This window comes from Montipora foliosa, chromosome 14 (assembly GCF_036669935.1).
Source record: "Montipora foliosa isolate CH-2021 chromosome 14, ASM3666993v2, whole genome shotgun sequence".
NCBI lineage: Eukaryota > Metazoa > Cnidaria > Anthozoa > Scleractinia > Acroporidae > Montipora > Montipora foliosa.
Window position 1 is genome coordinate 11,520,315 of NC_090882.1, and position 27,500 is coordinate 11,547,814.

General features: G+C 37.4%; 3 protein-coding genes across 4 annotated transcripts in view; 1 reads left to right on the top strand and 2 right to left on the bottom strand.

Moving 5' to 3' along the window:
* Positions 1–3,740, bottom strand: part of LOC137985049 (uncharacterized protein PF3D7_1120000-like) — a 16,580-nt gene extending 12,840 nt beyond the window's left edge. The window contains exons 1-4 of the mRNA XM_068832485.1: positions 3,556–3,740; positions 3,091–3,210; positions 2,838–2,948; positions 1–64 (exon numbers count right to left, since the gene is read on the bottom strand). The exon at positions 1–64 is cut by the window's left edge and continues 56 nt beyond it. Coding sequence (XP_068688586.1) covers positions 1–64; positions 2,838–2,948; positions 3,091–3,210; positions 3,556–3,655 — 395 coding nt within the window. The 5' untranslated portion in view covers positions 3,656–3,740. The remainder of the gene's footprint in view (positions 65–2,837; positions 2,949–3,090; positions 3,211–3,555) is intronic.
* Positions 3,741–3,964: 224 nt separating this feature from the next.
* LOC137985050 (protein ABHD18-like) lies at positions 3,965–11,316 on the bottom strand. The gene is made up of 2 exons (XM_068832486.1): positions 10,591–11,316; positions 3,965–6,525 (listed from the first exon to the last, which is right to left on the bottom strand). Exons 1-2 carry the CDS (start codon positions 11,293–11,295, stop codon positions 5,920–5,922), a joined length of 1,311 nt encoding a protein of 436 aa, XP_068688587.1. The 5' UTR covers positions 11,296–11,316; the 3' UTR covers positions 3,965–5,919.
* Positions 11,317–11,435: 119 nt separating this feature from the next.
* The window catches only part of LOC137985048 (mitogen-activated protein kinase kinase kinase kinase 5-like), a 31,497-nt gene continuing 15,432 nt past the window's right edge, over positions 11,436–27,500 (top strand). For both annotated transcript variants that reach the window (XM_068832483.1, XM_068832484.1), the window contains exons 1-12: positions 11,436–11,735; positions 11,855–11,912; positions 14,269–14,359; positions 16,145–16,209; positions 17,332–17,387; positions 17,978–18,025; positions 18,391–18,433; positions 18,730–18,802; positions 18,871–18,922; positions 20,212–20,291; positions 20,600–20,662; positions 26,863–26,944. In XM_068832483.1, coding sequence (XP_068688584.1) covers positions 11,634–11,735; positions 11,855–11,912; positions 14,269–14,359; positions 16,145–16,209; positions 17,332–17,387; positions 17,978–18,025; positions 18,391–18,433; positions 18,730–18,802; positions 18,871–18,922; positions 20,212–20,291; positions 20,600–20,662; positions 26,863–26,944 — 813 coding nt within the window. In that variant the 5' untranslated portion in view covers positions 11,436–11,633. The remainder of the gene's footprint in view (positions 11,736–11,854; positions 11,913–14,268; positions 14,360–16,144; positions 16,210–17,331; positions 17,388–17,977; positions 18,026–18,390; positions 18,434–18,729; positions 18,803–18,870; positions 18,923–20,211; positions 20,292–20,599; positions 20,663–26,862; positions 26,945–27,500) is intronic.

The following is a 27,500-nucleotide window of genomic DNA, read 5'->3' on the forward strand; positions in this document are numbered from 1 at the left end:
GCATCAAAGCTTGACACTTCAGAGACATCTGGAAGAGACTCTGGTCGCAATTCCTCTCTTAGGTCTGTAAATTCAATTAAACCATCAAGTCCAATAAAGTAATAACCTTGAATGCAGACAATTCTTATTGACTGCTTTTAAGGACGTTCCGCCAATTGTTTCTGCGCATCCTTACTGGGCACGCAAATGCACACGCCACGTCATACACGAGCGCGCGTGCTAAGTAATAAAATGAGAAATGATAGGGCAAAAGGCCATTGCTATAGCTTTGCCTGGATTTAACGGTCTTGGATGTTTGGTGACCCCTATTTTTCTTTCCAGAAATGGATTTTATTTACAATTATCTCCACGTTGTCCAAAAATGAACAAAAAATCAATGTGGGAAGTTAAAAAAAAATTCAAGATTTCTGCTCACGGGACATCAAATCCTGCCATCTTGCGGCTGCAAGGCGCGTGAAACTGTGGTCGCTAAATGCGAACTTGATCTTTAAGGAACCTCACCAGTTGACTAATTCACTTTATAAGTCCACTTAAACAATATTTGGCAGAGAAGATTTCACTTCAAAGATTTAATTGCAATATATTTGGGTTTACAGACACTGGCCTTATTCGCTAACGAAGCCCGATTTTGTCACATTTTGGGTGTTATTCTGGGCATGTTCTCTCCAAAACGAAGTCGGTGTGACCCTTCATTTTTTTTACATTTCTGACATAACTAACTCATCATCTTACAGTGGTAAAAGTTTCAGAAAAAAATCAATGTTGAAAAATTTTCGCACGAACGTCCTTAAGTTGTGTCTTTCCAATGCAACTGTTTAAATGCTCTGGGCATCAAGGACGTAGGGTATATTAGGTCTTTTAACAAGACTGTATGCTTTGTTGCAAGCTTTTATTCAGGTAAATAAAATCATAATACTCTTACATTAAAGAATAGAGCAGAGTACTTTACAGTGTATTCAACTGGATATTTGATCAGAGATTTTGAGCAGCTTGAGGCACCTTGCTGATATCTACAAGTGCAGTTCACCAAATAGTAATCCACACAAACATGACTCTTTCTGAATGAGAGTGTGGGTTTCTTTTACATCCCATGAAATCTATGAGCCTTGCAACATGTATGTAGTGAATAATTATTTTTGGATGTTTAGCGAAGCTCCCATGAGTACCCCACACTGGGTGACTCACCTTTATGTAAAACATTCAAACTAGTAATAAATTAATTACTACAATGTAGTTTTGTTAGAAGGTTAAAAGTTTGACACTGGTTTGCACCTTAAAGGCGCTGTTACACTGTGAAATGTTTCGTGCAACTTGTCCCGTCACAATGTAGTCAAAACATTGGGAGACAAATTGCACAAAACATTTCAGTGTAAAAGCGCCCTAAGTTTTACAGTTGTTACTCCTGAAACACTATCAAAAAGAAACTCTCCATTGTTCTGTCTTGTAGAGAAAGAGGATGTATAGATCATGATAAAAGAGACCAAAAGATCTACTCATTTGCAAATGTTAGTACAAAGGAAATACTTTGTCTTCAGTTCTCACATCAGTGTGTCTATTTTCCCTCATGACCTCCACAGCTTCCGACTAATAGTCAACTGGTTGGTGATGAATCAGCATTTTCATAGTTTAATAGTTTCTACCAGTGAGATTTCATCCCACTTAAATAAATGTTTGAGCATTTTTTTTGGGTCTAAAGGGTAAACAATGAGTTGTTGTTTTAGTAACTGCAATCAACTATCACACTGCTATTACAGATGTAAGCAGCACCTGTTTCCATGAAAGGACACTAATATTACCATGTAGGCTTTGCAAACTTAAGTTTTAATTTCACAAGAAAAAAGAAAGAGTTTCACTGTGGAAGGCAGTTCATACTAAACATTTTAACAGAAAAGTGGCCACAATAGAATAGGGAAAAAATTCCAAAAAATAGTGCAAGCAAACAAAACCAATGGCAAGGATTTTATAAATAATGCAACACAACATTTCAACAAGTTAAATCCTCTTGGCTGTCTGTGCAAAAAATTCCACAAAAGTGAACAAAGAACAAAAGGTTTCTGAGATAATTGCAGTTACAAAAATAAAAATTTTAATGTTTACATGTCATCAATGCAATCAAGTGGAAAGGCCACAGTGTCATGTGAGAGGGTACTGTTTGTTTACAAATTATATGCAAATGTAATACAGAGGTGGGATGATTTTACCTATGCAGGATATTGGATGGTTTTTCATAAATATTGTAAAGGTAAAGTATGCTGGACTTTCCCTTTTAAAGAAGAAGACCATGCCTTAAAAGATCAAGCAAGATCACCTAGAAATCAGACTTACAACATGGCATTTCCCAATTTTTATTTCTTTTTGTTCTTTTGTACACAAGTTTAGCTTATTTTGTTAGCAAGCTTATTTTGACAACCGGTTTCTCTGAAATGATAAACAGCTTCAATGAAACCGAAAGACTGAGCTACGGATGGTAATTTCTGTGTTAAACCCTATCATTGAGAGTTCAAGCACCTATTATATGTATCAAATTACATATAAGTTTCTCCCAGGAACAAATTCTGAGAACGGAATTTCGTTCTCGATGAGTGCTCTATCTATACGTGACGAAGATAAACTCGTTTTAAAAACGGGTCCTAAACTGGAAAGCGGACATACAGTCGTACCAGTGTTTCAAAGCGCATTAAAAATAGCGACTCTTATTTTCCGTGGGTCTCCGTGGAATGTGAAAGATATCAAAAAGTAGGAGTGCAATATTATTTTTGAAATGCAACAAATTAAAACTATATAATATTTATATGCACGTTGTGCTGAAACTTGAAAAGACAAAAGATATCACCCACCTTGAGGGGTTGGAAGATGGGTCTTTTCTTCTGTTTGCACGTGCTTCAGCAAATCCTTGTTAAAAACTTCTACACCAGAAAACGGTGCTGTCCGTTGTTCGTCTTCGATTGCTTAGGGATATATTAATTGCAAAAATGAGAATAGTCAAAACAAGCTGACTAACGGTGTAAGGGAGGCCGCTCAACTAAGCTCTTGACTTAAAATTTTAACAGAAACTGAAACCAACAAGTCATATGAACCAAAGAAACTTACTCTCTTTCGAAGGAAGAGGGTTTTTTTCCTCAGTGTGCGTTTTTTTCAGCTTAGAGGGATCGAAATTTTTCACCTCGGATCGATCAGGGAAGTCATCTGGTTGAAGCTCCTGTTTTAACGCTGCGAGACAAGAAAACAGTCATCTCCGACTCCCACGTTATACTCTCTTAAAGTCAAAGTGGTTGAAAATATACCATTCATAGTATTCACATGCCAGAAGAAACTCGATAAAGTGAGAATTTGTGCATGTCGTGCGTGTACGTGGTACAAAAACACTCAAATAATGTGTCCAAAACTTTAATGTCTCAAAAAGCTAATTTGCTTGCTTCTGCCTTCATTTTCAAGAACAAGCCACTCAGAAAATACATCACAATGTAAAACCAGTCTCCTTTTCCAAAAAGTTGACTGAGCGTGCAGTTTTGCACAAGAATGCAGGGTGCTAGGCATGATGAAAGGATTGCTTACTTTCGTTAGTAGGAAGCGTATTCTTCTCCTCAGTCTTGACATGTTTCAGCTTGGAAGCATCAAAAGCGTTAACCTCAGCTAGATTTGGTTTCTCTGCCATTTTCGTACACGAATTTAAGCGTTTCCTTTGGAAGACACGCAGCTCAAGATCCCTTCCTTGAAAATATTTGACGGTCACAAAATACCCACCGCCGCCCCCTTAAACTATGAGTCCATTACCTTATAAGGTATGGCGTGACAACCAAGCAAACACGTAACAGCTGAGCTCTGTTTACATCAGAGATTCCTTTTGTATTCTTCGATTGCTCAATTCTCGAGGCGGAAATTGGTGGTAACATAAGGCCCATAATTAGTCACATTGAAACATTTAGTATGATTTACAAGATTACGTTTATGCGAGTAATCTTGATGTGTCCCGCAAGGAGTTTAAAATTAAAAAGAAGGAACATATGACAAAGGCATAATTGAACAAATAATAATCATTACCTCTTGGCATAAAAACTGAACCTGTTAACGATCTCAATACAGTGTAAACTTATTGACCAAGACTAAAAGGGAGTCATAATTTGTAGCTACTCCGGTTTGGAATTGAATAGGGTCTTTGAACGGAGGGTGTAAAGTGCAGGTCATTGCTTTACCATACATGAAGCAACCCAAACCTTTTAAAAAACGCTAACTTCAGGCTTAAACATTATTTTTATGCCTATAATGTTAGCATTAGTAAAGGTTTAGGTTGCTCCAGCTATGGCGAGACAATGACCTGCAACCCAAACCTGCAACCTGCACTTTACACCCTCCAGTCTTCGAATTGAAATTTGTCAAGTTACTTTCACTTCCAAACCGTAGTACGTAGCTGTGTGAACTGTAACTTAACTAAATAGGATTTTCAGTGACAGTCTTTCCTTTCATGTTTTCATCCTTTCCCTTTTGAATTATCAGATACTAAAAGTTGGCATGTTGTAAAGAGCTATTAAAGTTTAATCTGCAAAGCATCCCAAAAATAACATGTATTTTTCTATCGATCATCTCAACTTATCATCGCTTGTGCCATTTTAAGCTTCAAGGATCAGTTAATGTCAACTGGATATTATAAATGAGTGCACAAATTTCACCTTGACTGTGATGTATGTGAACCAACAATAACATCATAAAAAACAGCAAATTCACAGTTGTAACACATTTTAATCTGTAAATCTTTCATAAAACTAAAATAAACATACTGTTTCCTCCATGTATTGCTCTTGAGTCATTAACACTACCATTTAACACTTTTTACTTTTAATGTTCTTTGTTCTCATTACACAAAAGAAAACAATTATGATCATGAGCTAAGAGACATCATTCTCTGTTCTGGCAAATGAACACCAGTGTGCACTAGAATACGTAAAACAACAATCTCCAGGGCCATACATAGGTTGTTTATATATCACTTTCACTCATGAAGACCTGAGCCGTGTTCACATTAGGTCTCGATTATAATCGAAATTTAATCCAATTAAGTTTGGAATGGGTTCACATCAACTAATAAAAGTACGTGATAATAAATGGATAATTATTTCAAACAACCTCAAGGTGGTTGCTTGAAGCAATTACAGCACGCAATTGAACAGAATGGCCAACATCTGGTGGTATGAGCAGAAAAAACATCTAATCGCTTTATGGGGCGAAGATTTGGATTTGCCTTCTATTCTCAGAAGCTATCCTTGGTTTCTTCTTGCCTCACGTATGGTGATGATACATGTAATTGTGGCAGGCGTGCGATATGGCACCATTTTGTCTCACCCTGCGAGGTTACCCTGCCTATTGTATTTGAATTTTTGCAGACATGAGCAGAACCACAACTGAATGAAATTAAGTGGAATACGATTGCCTGGATTATACTTCAGTTGATCACAATCAACACTGATTGTGAACACAGCTCCGGACTTCAGTTCAAGGACAGTGTTAAAAGGAATAAAGGAACATGAAAAACAGAGATATGGATCAGAATAGTTTGCAGAAACAGGCCAGCGATAGCCCCACATGGAAGAAACTGCTCAAACAAATGCCTAAACTATAGGACAGTCACAGCTGCAAGTAGATCATGCATTTTTGCAAAATAATTTTAGTCTTTAGCAAAACTGCACCGCTAGGCAGATCTGGATGCCCCATAAATGTTTTTCTTATGAAAATTCCTTTTCTTCTGTAAAGAGATATATTAACTAAGATGCCTAACAAAACCCAATAGATGTACAAAATCTGGAAGCCTCATACATGCACACTGTACATCTTATGAATTTTGTAAGAAGATACATGTAAATTATATTAAATAACATGCCAAAAAAAAATCCAATGAACACAAAAAACACTACTTTTGGTGGTTTGTCACTGAAGTTGATCCATAGAAAGCTTGATTGCTTTTCTAAATACACTCAGCTTATTCAATGATGCCATAATATGACCAGTACTTATGTAATCCAGTTTACAACCTGGCCAGATTTCAGAAGGGCTCATCACATTATCACGTGGAACATATGCATCATGTTTTGCTATCACAAACTGAACTAAACTGCAATCAACTGGTTTGGGAAAATGTTTTAGATGAGTAGCTTCATCCATCACAAAGTTCATGAAATCAACGGCTTTTGTTCTGGGTAATGAGGAGTCCCAAACTCTCAGTCTACTAAGTACAGATGGTAAGTCATTAAAAACAGTCTGTTTCAAGCCATTGCAGACATCTTCATGTTGAAGGTATAATGTTTGAAAACGAATTTCATCCTGATCTGGGTTCTTTCTTTGGTATTTCAAAAAATACTGGGATGAGGAATTGAAAAGACTACTCTGAATTAATTTTTCACTGTACGTTTCTTCATCAAATTTGGTGAATCCAACTCCATTGATAGCTACACAATTTAACAATTCATTCCTGTAAACGTCATCTAAAAGTTCATTCTCCAAAGTACTCCACGAACAGGCTTTGCTCATCACTCCCTAAGATAAAGAACAACAATTGACAATAAAACAAACAATTAACTATAAAAAAGAAAACTGGAGAGGGAATTCTGGAAACACAGGACCAAGAATAATGGTATCTGCATGCCATCAGGTCACCAGCAAGCTTGCCTTCATAGTGTTTTAAGATTTCACAGCTACATAAATTTTGGAAGTCAAAAAGAGATATGATAAATTACTCTTCTACTAACAATCTTAAAAAAAAACAGAGTTTCACACTATTATATTACTACCCTGTATCGCAGATGTAGAAGAATCTGAGTGGTGTGCATGGAAAGGGGAGGCACAAGGCATAAAAAAAGGGCTGCCTTCCTAAGAGGTTGTTAAAAATTTGTTTATAGGTACTTTCCTTTTCGAATTTCCTGTTGGCTTTTGATGGCCCATGGATTGATTACATACTTTCCTTGGGGAAACAAACTATCAAGTGTATCAAAAGAAAATGAGAGCAGCCCAAACTTAAGCAGGACTTAATGCAATTGAAAAAGAACACAAAAACAGCAAATATCTTCATGCTCTGCCCGCACACATGAAAATTTCATTTTCTTCATTTGCCATCCTCCTCTAAATGAAGATGTTAAATTTCCACATTAAACATTCTGAAGACATCCTGTCAGTTTTATCACTTGACTGATCTTTGCTGCTTTGCCAGTAATTTAGAAGAAGAGCTCCCTTAACTGACTGTTGGCCAACTGTCAGTAAACTGTCAGCCAACAGTTCACCGACAAGTAATCAACAGCCTACTGACACATTAATTTGACTGTACAGTATGCTAACAAAATAAAATCCAAAGAGCAAGTGAGCTTATCAGTCTGAACATGCCAGGAAGTTTACTTCACTTCAGCGGAGTTGGAAGTGTTTTCGAAATCCCCATATAATGCTTTGGGCCCCCCATTTCCTTTTTTTCTTCAAATTTTTTAGAGTGTGATTGCTTAACACTTGACTAAAAAAAATCTAAGCTGTGATTTTTTCCAAAGGCAGTTTACTTTGAGTGTAAGTTTTCGATTTCACGGTCCACCATTACTCACATTCCAAACTGACCGATTGGACCCCAGAGGGTTGGGTCTAGGGAAAAGTGACATCATTGACTCACTACCTTAAAATTTCAGCGTGTAAACGCAGCCTATTACATATGCAAACATGAGTTTAAAGGCTGAAAGCCCAAAACTCCCGCATTGCATATTAATTCAGCCACGTACACATGCATTGCATTCTTAAACTAGCGAGTCTTCGACGTCACTTTCTCCTCAATCCAGCTCTCTCAAGATTTTAAAGTTAGTCATGGCTGACCATTACATAGGAAAATTCCAGTTAAAATAAACAGGTATTTTTTTTAAACCAAGGCTTAAAACTTGGGTCCCTTTCTGATTAGTTAACATAGTTTTGAAAGCCAAATAAAAATAAAAATAGATTTTTTTGGTCACAGTAGCACTTTAACAGATTACGTTGGTGTTACTCAAGCTACTGGCTTTGTTTATTCTTAGTTAAAATTTTTTCTCGCGTAATAATGCCAGAATAATGTATGCACATTTCAATGATTGATTTTGTACGGTTAGGGTTAGGGTTAGCCAGTTAAGCAACAAATTAACACAACAAAAGTTGTTACAATAAAGAAAATTGGTAAAAATCAAGAAATGGTCTCTGGCTGAAATGATTGAGAATTACAAGCTTTCGACTGTCTGAACTACAGTCTGACTGTAAAATGCGAATGACAAGAGAGAAGAAGAAATGTGAATATAAATGCATGGAGTTGTGAAAAACAATAAAAAATGCAAATATTCATGAATGTTTGTTAAAAAGAATTTTATGTTGTCCAGGTATTGGGCATGAATTATGAATTTTTGTCCATATTAGGAGTCAGTTTGGTATGCCATGCTTCCAGTGTCTTTCTTTTTTTGATTTTCTCGCTTTCCTGTTTGCGTTTTTTATGTCTAGAGTTCTTTGCATTACTGATATAATCGTCCTCTTCATCCAAATCCTTGTGCGATCCATGATTATGAGCTTTTGCCACTTTGTAGTTTGAATCAGTTTTTTTGTCTTCTCTCTCCTTGTTTCTCTCTTGCTCTTCGCCCTTTTCATTTTTGTCCTCTTCCAGCGTTTGCTTATGATACCTTGAATGCTTTTCTTTCTTCTTGTTATCATCCTCGGGGCCAAAATGTTTGTGATGAGAACGACTGTGAGTTTTCACGGCATCCTTTTCCTAAATGTCATCCTTTCGTTTTATCTGTCGTTTCACATGGTGTTTCAGTTTCTGGCAAGTTTCCTCCTCCTCCTCCTCCTCCTTCTTCTTCTTCTTCTTATCGTTTTAGGGTTAGGGTTAGGCGCAGTGGTGAGAGCACTCGCCTCCCACCAATGTGGCCCGGGTTCGATTCCCAGATCCGGCGTCATATTTGGGTTGAGTTTGTTGGTTCTCTACTCTGCACCGAGAGGTTTTCTCCGGGTACTCCGGTTTCCCCTCTCATCAAAAAACCAACATTTGACTTGATTTGTGTTAACTGTTAATTTCAGTTTACAGTGTCCCCAATTAGTGCTCCAGTGCTAGAACGACTAGGAACATAAATAAAGTTCCTTTCCTTTCCTTTCTTATGCATACCTCATCCTTTGTACTTCCCCTTCAGAAGTGGCTTTCACTTTTCCAGGAATAACCTTTCCAACCCATTTATTACTATTATATGTCCAGTTGTAAAACGTACTTAATGGAGCGTGACTCGTTAGAGCTATCCTCCACATGTCATGTTATTTTGTAAACATTACGCAACACAAACGAGACATGAATGGATTCCTATATTCTAACAATTCAAACTGAGTTCCTTTATCTGCTGTCTGCTTACAGTTATATCCTTTATCTGGATTGGCGAAAAGCAACAACTATCCCCATTCATGTCACGTTGAGCGCTACAGAAGTTGTTTGTATTAGATGGTATGTTAGTCACCATTGGTTTAGTCCTAGACATTAGTCTCACTATAAAAGGTCTAGTAAAGTCCAAATTATCACTCTGTGAGCTCTATAGTTAACTGTGAGGAGTACCTTTACTGTTTACGAATTTTATTCCCACCCTCCCTCCCTTCGGAGGTTTTGTTAAGGTCAAGTTTAATAAATTCAGGTTCACCTCTCGGTACACGCTTCGGTTAAGTCTCGCAGCAACTTCCCCAAGCTTCGGTGTTTTTCATGCTATGCCATTTTACGCTCTCTATCTGCCTTTGTTCTTGTCCGATCCAGCATGTGCCGGCAGAGTCAGCTCTTAGTGCTGGGGAGATAAGGAGGCTTGCGCTATTTTTACCGCCTACACTCTTTCCATTATAGCACGATGCTGGCCGGAGGTTTAGCTCGTAGTGCCGTGGATAGTTACCCTTGTATATCATTACTTGGCTTTTACCGGCCTACTGGTTACTGGTTTTGATTACTGGTTTAGATTGGAATCAATGCCGTTAACAACTTTTCTAAATGTGAAAAACTATTCTACATTAGTATCACCCAAATAGTGCACTAATACAAATCCTACATTTTGATTGGCTACGCTACTAGATGACTATTAGTAATAGTCCTCAAGTAGCGAAAAGCGTGACGTTTTCTTTCGTTTTATTCCCAAATAAATATTTCTTCAACTTGCATTTGCTAACTGTATTATTGCCTTTTCTGTCTCACTAGTTGGGTGATACTAAAACAATTAGACCCTTCGCCCTCAAGGGCCACAGGTCAATAGCCCATTCGGCGACCCTTGTGGGCTACGGGTCTAATTGTTAAATAGCACTTTAAACTTTATGGTTGGGTCACAGAATGTGGCCTTTAAACTTTGGATTTGAACCAACTCTTAAAGGCAGCTGGACATGTATGTATTTATATGCATTGATAAGTTTCACCTAAATAAGGTGGTTTGCAACCAATCTCTAGGGACACAGATAACAATGTTGCAATGTACAATTGCTGGTGGACGTACAAAAGGAGCTAATGACAGATCTTTTGTTTTCGTCCACCAACACCTTTACCTGTTGTCAGTATGAATCACTTTGGTAAATATTATATGTGCCTGTTTTCTCATTGCCTACCTGTGTGAAAACACAAGATGCAGTGCTCCATGATAAACATGGCACTATTGCCAGTGGTTTCGGCCAAGCAGTGCATGCCAGAGAAGCCATATGCCCCCCCATAGAAATACCAGTGATTCCCAATGGGCCATATCCCTGCCGTTCTCCCCACTGTAGCAGGACAAGAGACTCCAATATCAACGCTGCACCCATGATGAACAAGTCCACAACATATCTAAGACTAGATCGAACTTGATTGTTTGGTTTTCTCACTCCATAGAAAGGATTTTCTAAAAGAACTGACGCAATACCATAGTTCTTTGCCAGTGGTTTCGCCATCATATTTCTTCTTCGCCAAAAGTGATGGTCTCCCGTTCCAGCAAGATGAAGGCACAGCGGCTTTCGTCCTTGTTGTGGCCATTTTTTAGGAACGATAATCTGAAAACAAGCTTTTTCACTTTCCTTAGGCAACAGACCTGGAAAATGTTGTGCTAATGGTGAGGTGAAGTGTCCTTCTGCGATGTGACAATGCTCTGTTGTCCATGATTTGGTTAACTCGACGGGATATTGTTTAGAAATGAGACCATTACATCGGTCTCTATCAGAAACAATTTTTCGAACCTCTAGTAATCGCTCATACACTTTTATATCTCCCCACCCTTTCGAAAAGAACGAAGATAAGATTAATCTTCGATAAAGTCGGTCGCATTTGCTTGTCAAGGACATTTGAAAATACCTTAATCATAATACTTAGCGACCAGGCCTTTATCTGTGTTTCCGCCAAAAGTCGATAAGTTTTCGTTAACTGAACAACAGTCTCGGTAGCTTTCGGTTATCTACGTTTGGGATTCGTCGGCAAAGGAATCGCAAAGGAATGTTCTGGGTATGTCGTCGGATTTCTTCGGGAGCGGATGTGAGCACGAGAGTCAACTCTTATCCTTCCGTCAGATATTCGGAGTTAAATTTCTTAGCATAAACCGGAGTGAGTGGTCATAGTTTTTAATATAGATGTGACCATGGAGTATTCAGTGAATTGGCTGGTAAGTTAAGGAAACGCAAACAAAATGAGTACGCCACTACGAGCGAATATCTCGCGGGGAAACCCTGACAAAGTCTTCGATTTGATTGAGAAAGTTGGAGGAGGGACATACGGAGACGTTTTCAAGGTTTGTATCGATCGCATGGTTATGAAACGGTTGGTTTGTTTAACCCAAATATATATTTGAATCTTGTTTCTTCTGGATACGCGCTTTAACTAATCGAACCACAAACCTGTAATTTTTAGGCCAGGGTAATTGCTACCGGAGAACTTTCGGCGGTGAAAGTTGTCAAGATTGAACCAGGCAAGTGAAAAATTAATCGGTAGCTACTGATAATTTAGTCAGGTTGATAAGACGGGTAATGATGTTGTACGGCTCTTCTGTTGTTAATGACGATGAAATGTTAGTTTTCAGGAAGGTTCGCCGAAACCCGCATTTCGTAGCAAGCTTTAAACTGCTTTTGATTGTTCATTTTATTTATTTCCAAACATGGTGTTGTTTAAGTTATGGTTTTATAAATTTGATGAGCCTTCACGTTGTTTTTAGTTTACTGAAAGTCCAAATGATTTCGTTTTTAAAGATAGTTTTATGCCTGTGTAGACATATGTTCTCATTTGAGGATTGCAGCACTATTGATCATTGTTTCTTAATTGCTCTACGATCTTGAACAATATTGGCGTCAATTTGTTTTCATAACATCGTGTAATTAATGCTACTATAACCAGCGAAGGGTGCCTGAAATGTTTCCAAAGGATTTAAATAAAACACGGCTGAGCTACGTTAAAAATATACAAAGCAAGACAAGTGTCAATTTATAATATTAATATTGTTTAGTGTACGAATAACTGTAAGCGTGATGATAAAAAGTGATAATATTAATTGTTAAATTTTTAACCTCGGTTAATGCATTTCTCCTGCTCTGATTGGTTTACTCAGTCTCGGTTATCAGCTCATAATTTATACCTTAGTTGGACCTTAAATGGCAAATGATTGCGCTAAGCGTTGCTAAGCTAAAATTATTTTCGGTGGAAAGTGAAATTTCCCTCTGAATAAAACAAAAAAGAAAAACTCAACCTTAGAAGGAAATAATTCTATGACAAGCCATCTATACCATCCGGAACAAGTAAAGAAATATTCAGGTTTGGTATCCAGGCATCTCTCCACCCAGGAGACTCACAAGCGATATGAAATCAAAGTTTCCACCTTGAAAAGATACAATGTATCTCGTCACCAAGCAAATACAAAGCAATTCAAGTACTACTTCAAGCAAGCATCTTAATGACAGAAACAAAAGTCAGAAACGCATGCAGATTCGTTTAATCTGGTTTGTGTCAGATTTGTTTAATTGATCCTTAAACATGTAATTTAGCAAAAGTGGTGTCATTTTCGTTTTTTCCATTTGTCTGCTTTTTCAGTACCATCTTGAATTATGTCTTAGGTGCATTCTTACGTCATGTGCACACGTACCTCATGATTGTTTTTTCCTATAGGATTGTTTCTTTCCCTACCCATCTCCTTTGCTTCAAAAGTAACAGTTACTGTCGAATGCACTTCAAGAATCCGAGATTACTACTTGTAATAGTAAAGAAAACCAACTTTATTCATTCACTTCAATGAAAGGGAAGGATACCAGAGGTTATCCATATTGAGGGTATCCTCCCACAGCCGTATGTAATTGACTGAGCGTTGATTTTGATTATGATGAGGAAGAAAACTGGAATGCCCAGAGAAAAACCCTCTGAGCCAGACTGAGATTGACTGAAACTTTTGAGTGAGATTTACTTCCAGTTAATACTGTTTGCTAAAATCTGGTATTCCATGAGAATGTCAGCTGACTTGTCTTTTTTAACAAGGCAAACACTATGACTGGGCTTTTTCGGACTTGATTCTTGTTATTAGCAGCGCTTTTATCAGTCTTACCAGACAAAAGAAATGTAAACAATGCATCACTCTGTGTGTTCCTAATCCCTTTCTGGGGATGTCATTGTGAATTTGTAACTGGTTGAAATGGAGTTTTGGTTACAATAAACATCAGGCATCGATCTGCATGCTACAGTATGGGGAGCACTGGGTTGGCAAATTGGTGAGAGCTCTGTACCAGTGTGGCCTACATGCATGTTCCGGTATGTGTAGGTTCAATTCCTGGACTCAGCCTCATCTGTGGGTAGAGTCTGTCAATTCTCTTCACTGCTCTGAGAGGTTTTTCTTTGAGTTTGATTGCTAACCCTAATCTGCTATGCCAGGGTTTAGGTTAAGGGTTACCCTAATCCTAACCACCCACCGGTCTCCTTTGAAGGGTTTGTAGAATCTGAAATTATTGGCTGTTTCCAGTGGCTTGTGAATTTGAAAAACGGAACCCCAATGGATTTTTCCATGTACAGCTGTAGCTCTATACAATTTAAGCTGTACCCAGAGGAAGTCTATTTACTTCGACTTATTAGTAATCTTTTTTTCTGTTACAAGTTTGTGTTGCTGTGTGTTACTTTTGGCTCTGTTATTCTTTTAGAACTTTGAACAACACAAATCATCAACATTATGATTATTTTACTGTTTTATACATTAATTTTGTTTTTATCATTTCATTTATTTTGTTATCTTTTCCTTTTCATTTCCAGCTGTTTCTTTATTGGTTTTGTTATGATTTGTTCTTTAATTCTAGGAGATGATTTTGAGCTAATTCAACAAGAAATTGCTATGATGCAACATTGTCAACACCCTAACATTATCCAGTACATTGGTAGTTACCTTAGGTCAGTTACACTACAGTGTACCCGCCTGGGTCCCTGACCCACATGAAATTTACAGTTGGTTGGGTTTGCAGTAGGGTTTGTTATCACCTTACAGTCAAGCTATGTCACACACAACCAGTAGGATAATTGAAATTTGAACTGAGTGTTCATTTCTGCATGCCAGTTTTGAACTTTGCTCTTGAGATTCAGAATTTCTTTTGAATAATAATTTTTCCTTGATACATGTATATTGAGAGCAGGCACCTATAAAATTTCGTTGTATTATAAAATAAATGTTATTTGAAAGGTGAAAACTATTTCAAGTGTTTGATGAATTATTGTTCAGTTATTGTGTATTTTTTCGTAGACGCTTTCAGAAAAATCTTCAAGATTCCATTCACATGTCGGAAGCTCCAAAGAGGAATTCATATATTAATTTTAGTCTTGTAGATACAGGTCACGCATGACATGGCTTGACTGTAATCTTTGACTGTGTACATGTACATGCAACTACATACCAGTACACACATGTACCCTTTCCTAGACCCCTTCTCAACATGTTACTTTCCAGATAGAGACTCCTACCCATGTACTCTATGGCAGTCATTTCTGCCTGCCCTACACTTGTACATGTACATGTCAAAGGGCATTTGCTGGTAAACCAACCAGTATGATTTCATAATTGTGTGTTGATTTGCTGTGATTTCTATACAGTGAGCCTAATTAGTATCTCTATGCTAAATACACTTATTAAAAACTACGGATGTCAGATTTCCAGCAGTTTCATTGGCTGCTGGACGCAGGCTATCATTTCCTATACCTGTTGTACCTGATATATATGTGTAAGGAATGTGTTAGCAATAAAGTGAAACAATGGCGGCCGGCGAAAGTCACTTTGCACCGGAGTTATATGAAAAAGAAGTCCTTGAACTGTTACAAAATGCAACACCAGAGAGCACAAAGAAAGCCACAAAGTACAGCATGAAAATATTTCAAGCTAGCAACTTGAAAACTTTGTTTCAACAATTAGTTTAATAACACAAAGCAAAACAACACAAGTTGACACAATTTACAAATTATCTGTACATTGTAACATCCAGTTTCTTCTTACAAAATAAAGTCAGGAAGATTTGTCTAATATCTTAGGGGCGTTTTTAATAAACCAATGATTCCACTCTTGCTTGTTGGATATGAGGTGATCATAGCCAACTTGGCACTATGTGCCTCATTGGCTATCTATCCTCTCATATCCAACACACCCTTGTGCCGTAATAATTATCATTATAACTCCGTCTAACCTAAATTCTCCTATCAAGTTGACAATGTGATGGAAAATGATATACCTATCTCAGAGTAAAATTGTCTGAAATTCCTAGCCTTTGTGACAGTTAAAAAAAAAACATACATACATTACAGTTAACCCCCGTGGGTAATCCACATGGAGGGTGTAAAGTGCAGGTTGGGGTTAAGGTCATTGTTTCACTCTTATAGCTGAAACAACCCAAACCTTTACTATTGCTAACATTAGGCCTAAAAAATAATGTTTAAGCCTAAGATTAGCATTTTTGTAAAGGTTTGGGTTGTTTCAGTCATAGTAAAACAATGACCTGGAACCCTAACCTGCAACCTGCACTTCACACCCTCAGGTAATCCACTTCTATGCCACACAACTGTGTTTAGATGTACAGGGTTCGTCTCTGCAGTGTCTTTGAATTATGGATACATGACATATACATTTCTAATAAATTTGGTCAGGCAATGGTCACTCTAAAAAAAATAATGTAGCAAGGTTTCTTGGCTCTGTAGGCGAGACAAGCTGTGGATAGCAATGGAGTTTTGTGGGGGTGGATCTGTACAGGATATTTATTGTGGTGAGTTTCTGTTTCATAATTATCATTAATAACCCTAACCCTTTCCCAGATTCCAAGTCAGGCACTTTAACTAACCACTCACTTCCCCAGCCATATTGCATCCAAACCTTATCATGGCGGCAGTTCCTGAAGCCAATTAAATGTTACGGAAACTAAAATTCACATCGATAAGAATAATCTATTTGGTTGTTTAACACTTATAATAATTTATTTTTGGCTTTTCATTGTTCTTTCCTGATTAAATGGGATGGGAAACTGCTGGGTGTTTTGAGGAAAGGAAAAATATTTCCTGGAGAAAATTCTTGTTTGGAGCAGGGACAAGAAAGACCATGCACAACAAACATACATGTACATGTATTACATAATTTTTTTATGCCTGTACAGATGACCATTATATGAACTACATGTAGTTATGGGTTAGGGTTAGGTTAGGGTTAGGGTTAGTGGTTGTCTGGCCATCTCTGACAACAGGAAAGTTTACGAGGGGACTTTTCGGTAAAATGAAAAGGTTTGTTGCCCAAAGAAAAAACAACAGACAACCCAGCCAAAAATAGAAAATGTCTTACATAAGCAGCACCAGACTCACTCAATGGTTTTCTGTTGTTAATGTCTGATAGTAGTGTGAGGTTGGCAATAATTTATTTGCCACAGTTGAGTATTTTCCCAATATTTGTGGCTTTTACAAAAAATTGTCAGATAGGAAAACTGGCAATGGACATCAAAGACTCCATTTTGAAAATGGTGAAACTTAAACCTGGACTTAACCACAGGTGCACACTTGGAACTATGGGATACTCACGCTCCAACGCCATGTGATTGCATCTCAACGTAGGGTGCATTTAATCGCAGGAGGTTTCCCAATGGGCAACCAAGTATTTATCAGGGCAACCAAATTTACAGGTATAATTTATTAGTTGCCCCGGGCTTTTGAAACAGTGACAACCAAATTTTTTTTTAGTTTAGAGCACCGTAGAAGCAGGGCAACATTGGTGGGTTATCTCCGCACTGTGCCACATTAGTTGCTCAGTTAAAAGTTTGCAATAAGGGTCATGTTGTTTTTTATGGTTGTGACAACGATGATGATGATGATGACGCATGATATTTATTTTGTTGTTTTTACAGTCACTGGACCTTGTTCGGAGCCTCAGATTTCCTTTGTTTGTGTTGAGACACTTAAGGTACATGTGTATGTTGTAGTTCAATTTTATTCCTTGGTTTCATCAATTTTAAACCAGTCCAAAATTTTTGAACCAGTTTAAATTTTTCAAACTGGTTTTTGTGAACTGTCTGAAAAAATGGGATTTTCCTCTTTTAGGTGGTGTAGTTAAAAGACAGGGGCTTGTTTTGTTTTTTTTGTTTTTTTTTTGGGGGGGGGGGGGGGTTTGGAAAAAGAAAAGAATCCCGACTGGCCAGAGGCAAACTATTTACAACTGCAGCGGGGAAGTTGAACCAGGGACTACCAGGATCAAATTCAACGAGTGATCAGAGCGAGTCTTTAACCTGGGATCTCCCGACCTCAAGGCAATCACCCTAACCACTGGGCCACACTGCTTACAACTTTGTGATATTTCTTTGTAATGCCAGACAATTTTACTCACCAGTGGGGCAGTATAGGAGTCAATGGGTTAACAACCTCTATCTGTACACATCCACTCAAAAACTATGTTCCCTTTAAATAATGCATAACTGTTTTAGCATCATGACTTAGACCATTAAAATGAAGGCCTTATTATTGTTATGAGTGTCATGTCTCTATTTTTATCTCTAGGGTCTTGCATATCTCCATGACAAAAGCTTGATGCACAGAGACATCAAGGTACAATGAGTACAAAAATTGTTTTGTATATTTCTGTCCATAAGAAATGAATGGGTACCATGAACACCAGGCCCCAGTTGTTCAAAAGTGGATAGCACTATCCATTGGATAGTGCAATAATTGATTTCGCTATTACTTATCTACTGGATAGTGATCTATCCAACGTATAGCGCTATCCATCGTTTTAACAACTGGGTCCAGGAGATTAAAAAGCTGCATAGTTTTACCATGAAATTTCATCCAAAATTTGGGGTGTGACTTCTCAACAAGAACCTCTCAGAAAAAATCACCCCCCTGGATTCACCCCTGAGTACCTATTTTTTTATGATTAGATTTTCATCAATTTCATTTTTTAATTTCTTTAGGGTGCAAATATACTGCTTACTACCAATGGCAGCATCAAACTTGGTAAGTTGACTAATTTTGCTTCTGTGGAAATCTTGAAATGTAGTCCATCCAGAGGTCTGGAGTCTTCTTCTTTTTAAAGCAAATCCTAATGCTGGTGGTTTCTGATGATGGTATGTGTACCTGTAATTACATGTAGTTCTTCTTAATAAGAAGATACTTGTTTTAATTAGAGAAACTTGCTCTTGGACATATTTTCTTTGAAAAAGAGACAGAAATTAAGTCAGAAATGGCCTTTTTACTGATTATTGTAATGTTGAAAACCATACATGTAAATCAAAGTCTTGCATTATTCACAGCTGATTTTGGCATAGCAGCAAGGATATCTGACACTTTGGCTAAGCGCAAATCATTCATTGGAACACCTTACTGGTGAGTTCTTCCCTTTTACTGAAGTTTCTCACCAATCCTAACCCTAACTGAATGAATTTGTCATTAAGGATGGCACCAGAAATGGCAGCAGTGGAAAGAACTGGAGGATATGACTTAAAGGTTTGTTCAATCTCTTTAACTCTGAAACTTTCAAGGTTGATTAATAATTTAGATCATGGATGATGTAAACATTTGTGAACTGCAAACATAAAAATATAAAATCTGAAAGTACATGACTGTACATGTATCCTCTCATTAAAATTATCCTGCGATTTGCCTTAACATTCATTTTTACATGTATCTCTCAAATATAGCTGTTTTAATTACCGGTAGCCAGTTTAGCTAGTGGTAATCTACAGTATTGCCTGCTAAATGTTTAAGTTTGATTCAGATAATCTTGAGATATGAAAGAAGCTCTTACTAATTTTCACTTGGGTGAGTTTAGGGCAGTGACTTTCTCCTGTCGTAGGTCCTTTATCTCTCCAACCTGATCCTACATGTAACTACATGTATGACCAGCATGGAAAGTCCTTGACCTGGAATTGGGACTCCTTGCTGGCTTGTGGCAATTTGACAGCTATAGGAAATAAGCTCCTGGAAACCCTGGCACCCAACTGATGCTGATATTACATACTTTTTGTTAAGTTACTGCCCAAGTTTTTCCAGTTCAGTGAATGCACTGACTGGAAGAAACATGAGTCCATAAATTACGAAAAGGGCCAAGAGAACAAGGTTAGGCACCCTACCTGCATGCTGTATATGACAACAAGATCATAAACTTATAAACAGGGGTTTGGGGGAGAATGGAATACCAGAAAAGACTATGCACCCAAGTGAGCTCATTTTCGTCATGTTTGTCTTATGGTGATGCTGTTGGAGTGTGAATGTATATCTGGAATGTGTCGCCAGACCATCTGCCCAGAGTTTTGATGAGATGATCAGGAAAATCTGTGAGAAGTTGCTGAAGTGGCAGCACTTGTGTGAAAGCTATGTCTGGTAAAAGAACCAGAGACATGGCTGTATGTTGCTTCCTTTGTTCACAAAGGGGAGACAAAGTGACAGGCATTGATGCTGTGAAAGCTCTGTGGATGGCTTGAACAAGAGCATTGCTGTCTGGGAGAGAGGTGGGGTGAATTGGTTGAGAAGCAGGTGAGGTCGTAAGGGGTTAGTGTTAGCAATGCAGCTGTGGTGGTCTGCATGTGGAGATGTCATTGATACTGTTGCTGTCACTTGCATTGTGTACAATCAACAAACCATACAGGAGGTCCTCAGACATTACAGAGAACAAGGAAAGAAATAAGATGTTGTAAATGATTTCTGTAGATAAGGCAGACAGCCCAAAGGAAACAATTAACAGCTACAATTTAAAATAATTATTGCTCAGTGCTTCTGTAATTGTTTTTGTATAGTGTGATATCTGGGCAGTTGGAATAACAGCAATTGAGTTAGCAGAACTGCAACCTCCTATGTTTGATTTACACCCCATGAGGTATGTTGTATGTTTTTTTATGCAAAAGTCTTCTGACAAACTTAAGTCTTCATAATCTTAATGTACAGTGGTGGTATCGCTTATGCATAACTTGGAAAAGGGAAGGCCTGACACTACTTTAGTATAATACATTAAAATGAAAAAGATAATGTGAAAATGAGATTGAAAATTATGAGCTATTAATTTTGACTGCTGTAGTTATAATCATTGCAACCTTGATGTGGTACAGCATTATTATTAAGGTATGAGGTAACTCAAAGATCAGTGGCAAAATAGCTACAGTGCTCATGATTTTCTCTCCTTTACAGAGCATTGTACAACATAGGAAAACGAAGTTTTGTACCTCCAACATTAAAGGAAAAAGATAAATGGTAAAATATTTTGGAATTTATTTGGTAATAGTAATTATTGTTATTGGTGTATTTGTTGTGGCTCAATATTTTTTCTTGGTTCCAAATTTTCTTAACCAGTTCAATAATTTTAATAATTTTCCTTTGTTCAGGGATCCACATTCGCAGTCGTCCAGTCGTCCCAGACGACTTAAAACCTGTCCGGACAAGTATAAAAACTCCAAAGGTCGTCCGTTGGACGAGTGAAGTTTTAATTGATGTCTTTTCATGAATGCCACTAAATGTTATAATATAGGATTTATTTCCATTCTGATTGCTTTCCGTTCAATGGAAACTTCCAGAAAATGAGGAATAAACATGCAGCTTTCTTCAGCACTTAAATCGCAAGGTGTCAAGCGCCATCTTTGACCATGCAGGATTTTCCATGAAACAATTGCATGCAGGCTCAATTTTCATGTACCGGTATCTTACCGCTAGCATGGTTGTTAGCAAGTTGTTTAGCAAAGAGCAAAGGGCGACTGGTGGTCTCTCTCACCTGATAATGTGGCTATAGTTACAAGGTGTTTCGCCACCTCCGGCAAAAAGGAAAACAAAACAAACAGAACATGCTGCTTACGAACAGGAAAAACACAAAATCTTGGTAGCATTCAAACGCAAGACACTTACACAGGAGCGTCGAAACTTTGAGTCTTAAAATAGTAAGCCACATTCAAGTGCGTTTCGTCGTGGCAGGTAAAGACCATTCTAAATCGGGTTCCCACGGTGCAAATAACATAATACTCCAGAGTCAAAATTCGTAATTTCTGACGAGATTGTAAAATAAATGCAAATGCTCAAGTTACAAGTGATTTTATTGACAAATTCTGTACTTATGCATTTTTCCCGGTCAACTCAAAATTTGTCCGGGAAAGTATATCATAAGATGTACTTGCCTGGCAGACGACTTTGATAAAAAGTGAATATGGATCCCTGTTTGTTTCTGATTATGATAATGAATATTAGAGAAATAAAGAAAAAGCAAAGTTATTGAACTGGTTTGAAAAATTTTAAACCAAGTAAATATTTGAACCACAACTTTAATATAAAACTCATTAGTAATTCATGATGGGAATTAAAACAAAAGAAATGTTTTAAAATATCTGTATACCTGATAAAGATTTCTCTTCATTTACATAAGTGTTCTTTCGATTTTCCCTGTTATACATAGTGTAGATTAACAATTAAATGCTGACATTTTATGTCATACAATATTCGCACCTGATCAGATCTGTATCACATTTACAAACTCTCAGCTTTGCCTCAAATTTGTAAATGTGATACAGATCTGTCTCCCATACTGTATATAATGAATCTACAGTTAAAATATCTTGAGTTGACATTAAGGCGTGGTTTAGGATGCAACATAAGCACAATAAAGTTTATGCTGGTTGCATAAGCATAAGAGAAGTGACATACGCAAGTGCTGTTAGCTCCAGAAAAAACTCATTGGAAGTGGGACTAGCCATATTTCCAAAATGGTAGACAAAGAAGAAATTCTCCTTCTTCTGTTGCTGCTACATAAAGACAACAATGGTGACAAAACAGAGAACGAGTAAACAGAAAGAGGTCCTGTTGGGTAATGGATACTGTATTTTGTGAAAGAGGAAAGAACAAGGAGACTTTCATAATTTCGTACAGGAGCTGCAGCAGCTATAGCGAACCAAGAACCCTAACCCTAAAGCTTTTGCTGTTCCTAAACTTATGTACAGGGCTTCCGTAATAGCACTCCCCAAGGATTTAGTTAAGGAAGGGAACTAGATTTTGTACTTCATCTGGAACGGAAAGGATAAGGTAAAGCACCAGGCTCTGATATCAGATCTAAAGAAAGGTCAAGCACTAAAAATGATAGATATCGAGTCTATGATCAAGACACGGCGGGTAGCCACTCTAAAGAAATTTCTAGAGGAGTACCCAAGCCCTTGGAAAACAATCTTAAACAAGTTGTTATCACTGATTGGTGATCGATGTTTTGTCTTGTATTGCAATTTCAATACTTCGAAGCTCAAGATTCAGTTACCAGTATATTATAAGGAGTGTCTCAATGCATGATGGGATTTAAACAGGAAGAAGCACCACAAGATGTCCTAAATGAAATTATTTGGAACACTAAATTATTTCTGTAGACAAGAGGTCAATGTATAGAAAAGATATAATTGATCTTGGTTTCCTGACAATAGGTGACTTAATATTTACCAATGGCTCTTTCTCACCAGATTTTCTCACATCTTTAACATCCCCAGAACAAAGATTTTTGCTTATGAGTATTGTTAATTCAATCCCTTCAAAATGGCATTCCCTTGCTACAGCCTGCACTAGTATATCATTAAGCGCTAGCTCCCATTAAGAGTACTCCAACAGTCAGAACAGACATGCAGCAGCAATGTACCGATCGCTGATGTGTCGCAGAAGCAGATTTATCAAATTTTTCTTGAGAAAAAACAGATTCCACCTACTGCTAAGCAAAAATTACAAGATAAATATTCAGATGTAAGTTTACTGCTTAGCCTTTAGTGTCACATTGGAATCAAAACTTAGGGAATTTCGATACCAAATATTAAATTGTATTGTTTACACCAATGAAAAGCTATTTCAGTTAGGCTTAACCGACTCTCCATGTTGTACCTTTTGCCAAGAAGACACAGAATCAATTGGGCATTAACTTTTTTCCTGCCAAGCATCTATGGAGTTTTGCAACAGGTTGTGATCTGGTTAAGGGATAATGGGATTCAAATTAGTGCATTAAAAGGGAGTGATTTGATATTTGAAAATTTTGAGAATTATTAGCCTAAGGGATGATTTTTCTCTGATCAATCACATTTTACTTTTGGCAAAATTTTATCTAAATAATGCAGTAGATGCCAAAAAACAGTTTTACCAAATCTGCCATGTTTTATAGCAAGGACTAGAGTTGTGTCTATAATGTTGAGCTCTATATTGCAAGGGATAACAAATTATTAGAGCACCTGAAGAAATGGGAGAAATTAATCCTTTTTCTCCAATAACTAGACCCTCCGTGAGGGTACACTGGGTTGCCTGTGGTACGTGCAGCGTTCCACGCAATTTTTTTCCAGTTGGGGGAGGGGGGGGGGGGAGGGGGGAGGGGAGGGTCACCCAGAAGTCATACCAGAAGTCATACCAGAAGCCATACCAGCCGAGGCCCTTTGGCTCACAGGTCCTCACACGTTCGTACGACGAAACAGATCCTTTTTTGAGGTTAAAAACCTGGCTACCGGCCTTTTAATTAATCATTTGTCAGAAAGAAGAAATTCCTGTCCTCTTTAAAAAAAATTGACACGCATTGTTTACGTGTGGTAGTGAAGTAACACAGCGATTTATTCCATAATGTCAAGTAAGCTGTGTGTTGTCTTCCAGGAGATTCAAGTTGTCCTTGCGTAATATGTAGCTCTAACAGTGCACGGTATTGTTTTGGTATTGTCTATCATTGTAGTGCCATGGTAGAAGTCTTGGGTAAATTAAATAGCCTGAGAAGACATGTGGTTACTAGCAAAGTACTGAGCCCAGAAAGATTGAAGAAAATAAATGGGAAGTGAAAAACATTGTCTTCTGGGATGACATGTTGACAGTTGTCTTTGCGTAATATGTAGGTCTAACGGTACACGATATTGTTTTGGTATTGTCTATCATTGTAGCGCCATGGTAGAAGTCTTAGATAAATAGCCCCTTGAGAAGACATGTGGTTACTAGCAAAGTACTGAACCCAGAGAGATTGAAGAAAATAAAAGGGAATCGAGAAACATTGGCTTCTGGGCTGACATGTTGATCATGCAACTTCTTTCCACCACAAGTGTAAGCGTGCACTGACAGCATCTGACAGCTTTGTAAACAAAAGTTGAAAGCTGAAGTTGAAAGCTGAAGTTTTATCCCTTTTCGGCGGGGTTAGTAAGAAATATACCACTCAGTAACAGAAGCATAGGACCGAAAATTCTATTTTAATGCTATCAACTGCGAACCAAGCAAGATACAGATTTTGTTAGCTTGCTTTATGCAAAACAAATATTGATGTAAAAGTAAATAAATATGGATACACAATTTTTAAGAAGAGCAGAAGGAAGTTTCAGGACGGTCGATAGAAAATAAAATATTTTGCCATCGGTAACAAAATCTACGACATGAAAACAACATTAATTTTGAACCACGAATATAAAAAGTTACCATCAGCGAAAAACAGTTTGGGAGATTTTAGTTGTTTTGTTGTAATTGTACAAGTTTGGCTGCACCGAGTAAATCGCACATCGAATTCAGCGGGTGCTCTGATCAAGTTACCGCGTTATTTTACCGCGGCATGTTTACTCGCGAAACAGTGAAGCAACTGTGTCAAATGATGCCAAGCTACCGGGTTTTTGTTTTTGTTAGTTTTCTTTTTCTTTCGATTGTTATAAATTTTGACAAGAAATGTGCGAATTCAACACAAAGATCACAATCGCCCAACTCTCAGAGGTTGACCATTGTTTCTGGAAAATCAAAAATTTACTCTCCAAGACAAGGTTATTTATCACCAGGTAATTCCATCGTTTTGGTAATAGCAGCTACTTTATTATTCATCAGCGTCACAATCTTTTGCCGATTTTGGGGGTCATTTTGTTGAAACTCAAGCACGCTTCCAACAGACCTGTTTATTTTCGTGACTTATGCGTTACCACAAAAATTCTCCCCGTATCACATTTCCACACATGTATGCAAATTTGCGAAGCTCGAAAATTACACAACATGATAAATTTACAAAAGCTGGAAATTTCACAGAAATATTTTCCACCGAAACATTTATTTAAACAAGCAACATATTTGCTATAAGAGGCAAGAAACCCCTCCTATTTCAGTTGCGTGCGTGCAAGCGAAACACACAATCACAAAGCATATGCAATTAAATAAATTTCTGACAGTTCACATTCAACCCTTTTCGAAAGAAACTTGACCGTAAATAATAAAGCACAAAAGAGACAACAAGCTTTCATTCAAATAATTTTCCCTGTCACATTTGCAATTTTTTTAACCTTTGCAGAGTTGAGTACAAAATGAATGTTACATGCCAGACAAACAGGCAAACTTTAAATAGATGCGACTTCAGTAAACACTGTGAGACACAACAGAGATCACAGATCTACTTGTGGTGTTCGATTCCTTCTCTGCTTTTTTTGCACCCGTAAGTTACCAGAGAAATTTCCATTTGGTTTCAGTGTTGTACGTAACACCACCTTGGCGAAATATTAAAAGTACAGCTCATTTTGATTTCGGCTCGACGGGCGAAAGATTCACGCTGTCGAAGTCCATTACTCGTCGCTTTTAAGATTCCAGATCTTTATGTTTCACCGCCTTTCTTGACGTTCCATTCTTGAGCTCCATATGGGTATATTTTCTTTAAAGATGTACTAAAACGCCATTCGCGTTACAATGACTTCCGACGCCATTACAGGTTAATTGTGCAGAGCAAGCTACGCATTACCCCAGCCCCCTCAAACCTAACAAAATACGCACAGAAGACTCTATGCACAAAGACACCACTTAGCAGGGGATTGACAGGCAAGACTTTTACCGACACGGAAAAAAATACTAAAACGGAAATCTACCCATTTTCCGACTGGGTTTAGCAACCCAGTAATAATATGTGACGACCCTAATTGCAGTTCTATGTGTTGCCGACCTCGCAGTTTTTGTTATAGCTGTAATTTTTTATTTATTTATTTATTTATTTTAATGTGGTATTAATTTTATTGTAATGTCTTCATTGCATTCTTTATTTAATAATCAGTAAAAACTAATAAATAAATAATAATAAGAAGAAGAAGAAGAATTTCTTTTAATAAAAAGAATTTATTTCAGGTAACCAGTAGTTGTGGCTTTGTTGTAAAGGCAGGGATGATTGCGACCCGCCTCAGCAAGTTTCTTGCAAAAAACAGTACCTTCCGTTGCCATAAGGCACTATTAACTGGAATATCTGCTGGCATCAAAAGCAGCTGACACCTTAGTGTTATGTTGCTGTTTACATGTATGTTACACCCATTATTAATGTAGCATGAGCATAAGCATAAGAAAATGGAAAAGATTCCTTTTTCTGATGCTTGTACTTATGCTTATGTTATTCCCAGCTTACAATGCTTAAGCTTATGGTTATGTTGCATTATAAACCAGAATGATAATGACTTTTTATTGTTATTGTGCACTAGGTCAATGGAATTGCATAATTTCATAAAAGCTGCTCTCACAAAAAATCCCAAGAAAAGACCTTCTGCTGATAAATTGTTAATGGTATGTGACTATACATTTATTAATTTTGTGAAATTTATTGTGTTGATGTCATATATACATTGTACACCTGTTCAATGGCTCAAGGAATATTCTTATTATTACTATTACAGAAAGCTTTATTGTAATTGCATCGTTTCTCATAAAACACAATCACCATTATTGTCACATGAACATTTTCACAATATTTTGCAATTCTGTGCTTTCTCTATCATTACACTTACAGCTTTCTTAACTTATACATCTTGTTGTTATTATTATTATTATTATTATTATTATTATTATTATTATTACTACATGTATTTATTTATTTATTTTTTATTATTATTATTTTTATTATAGAGCGAGTTTCGATCGAGTGTTGTAAAATCGAAACCAAAGTAATTACTTTGGCAAATCAAAAAGGACAGAGACAATCTGGTAAACCAATCAAAACTCGAAGTAATTACACATAGCCAACCCAAAGCGCCAGAAAATGTGCACGTTCAAGCCACGATTGGTTTCTGTTTCATTTCTGATCGGTGGAAAAAGTGGCGCAAGAACTTTGAACCAATCACTG

What these genes read in the sequence shown, in the direction of transcription:
- LOC137985050 (XM_068832486.1), bottom strand. Translation starts at nt 11,295, where the DNA reads ATGTCCTTGACAAGCAAATGCGACCGACTTTATCGAAGATTAATCTTA. An exon ending in CATCTTGTGTTTTCACACAG is followed by an intron (nt 6,526 to 10,590) that starts GTAGGCAATGAG and finishes TCTTTATCTTAG; the next exon opens with GGAGTGATGAGCAAAGCCTG.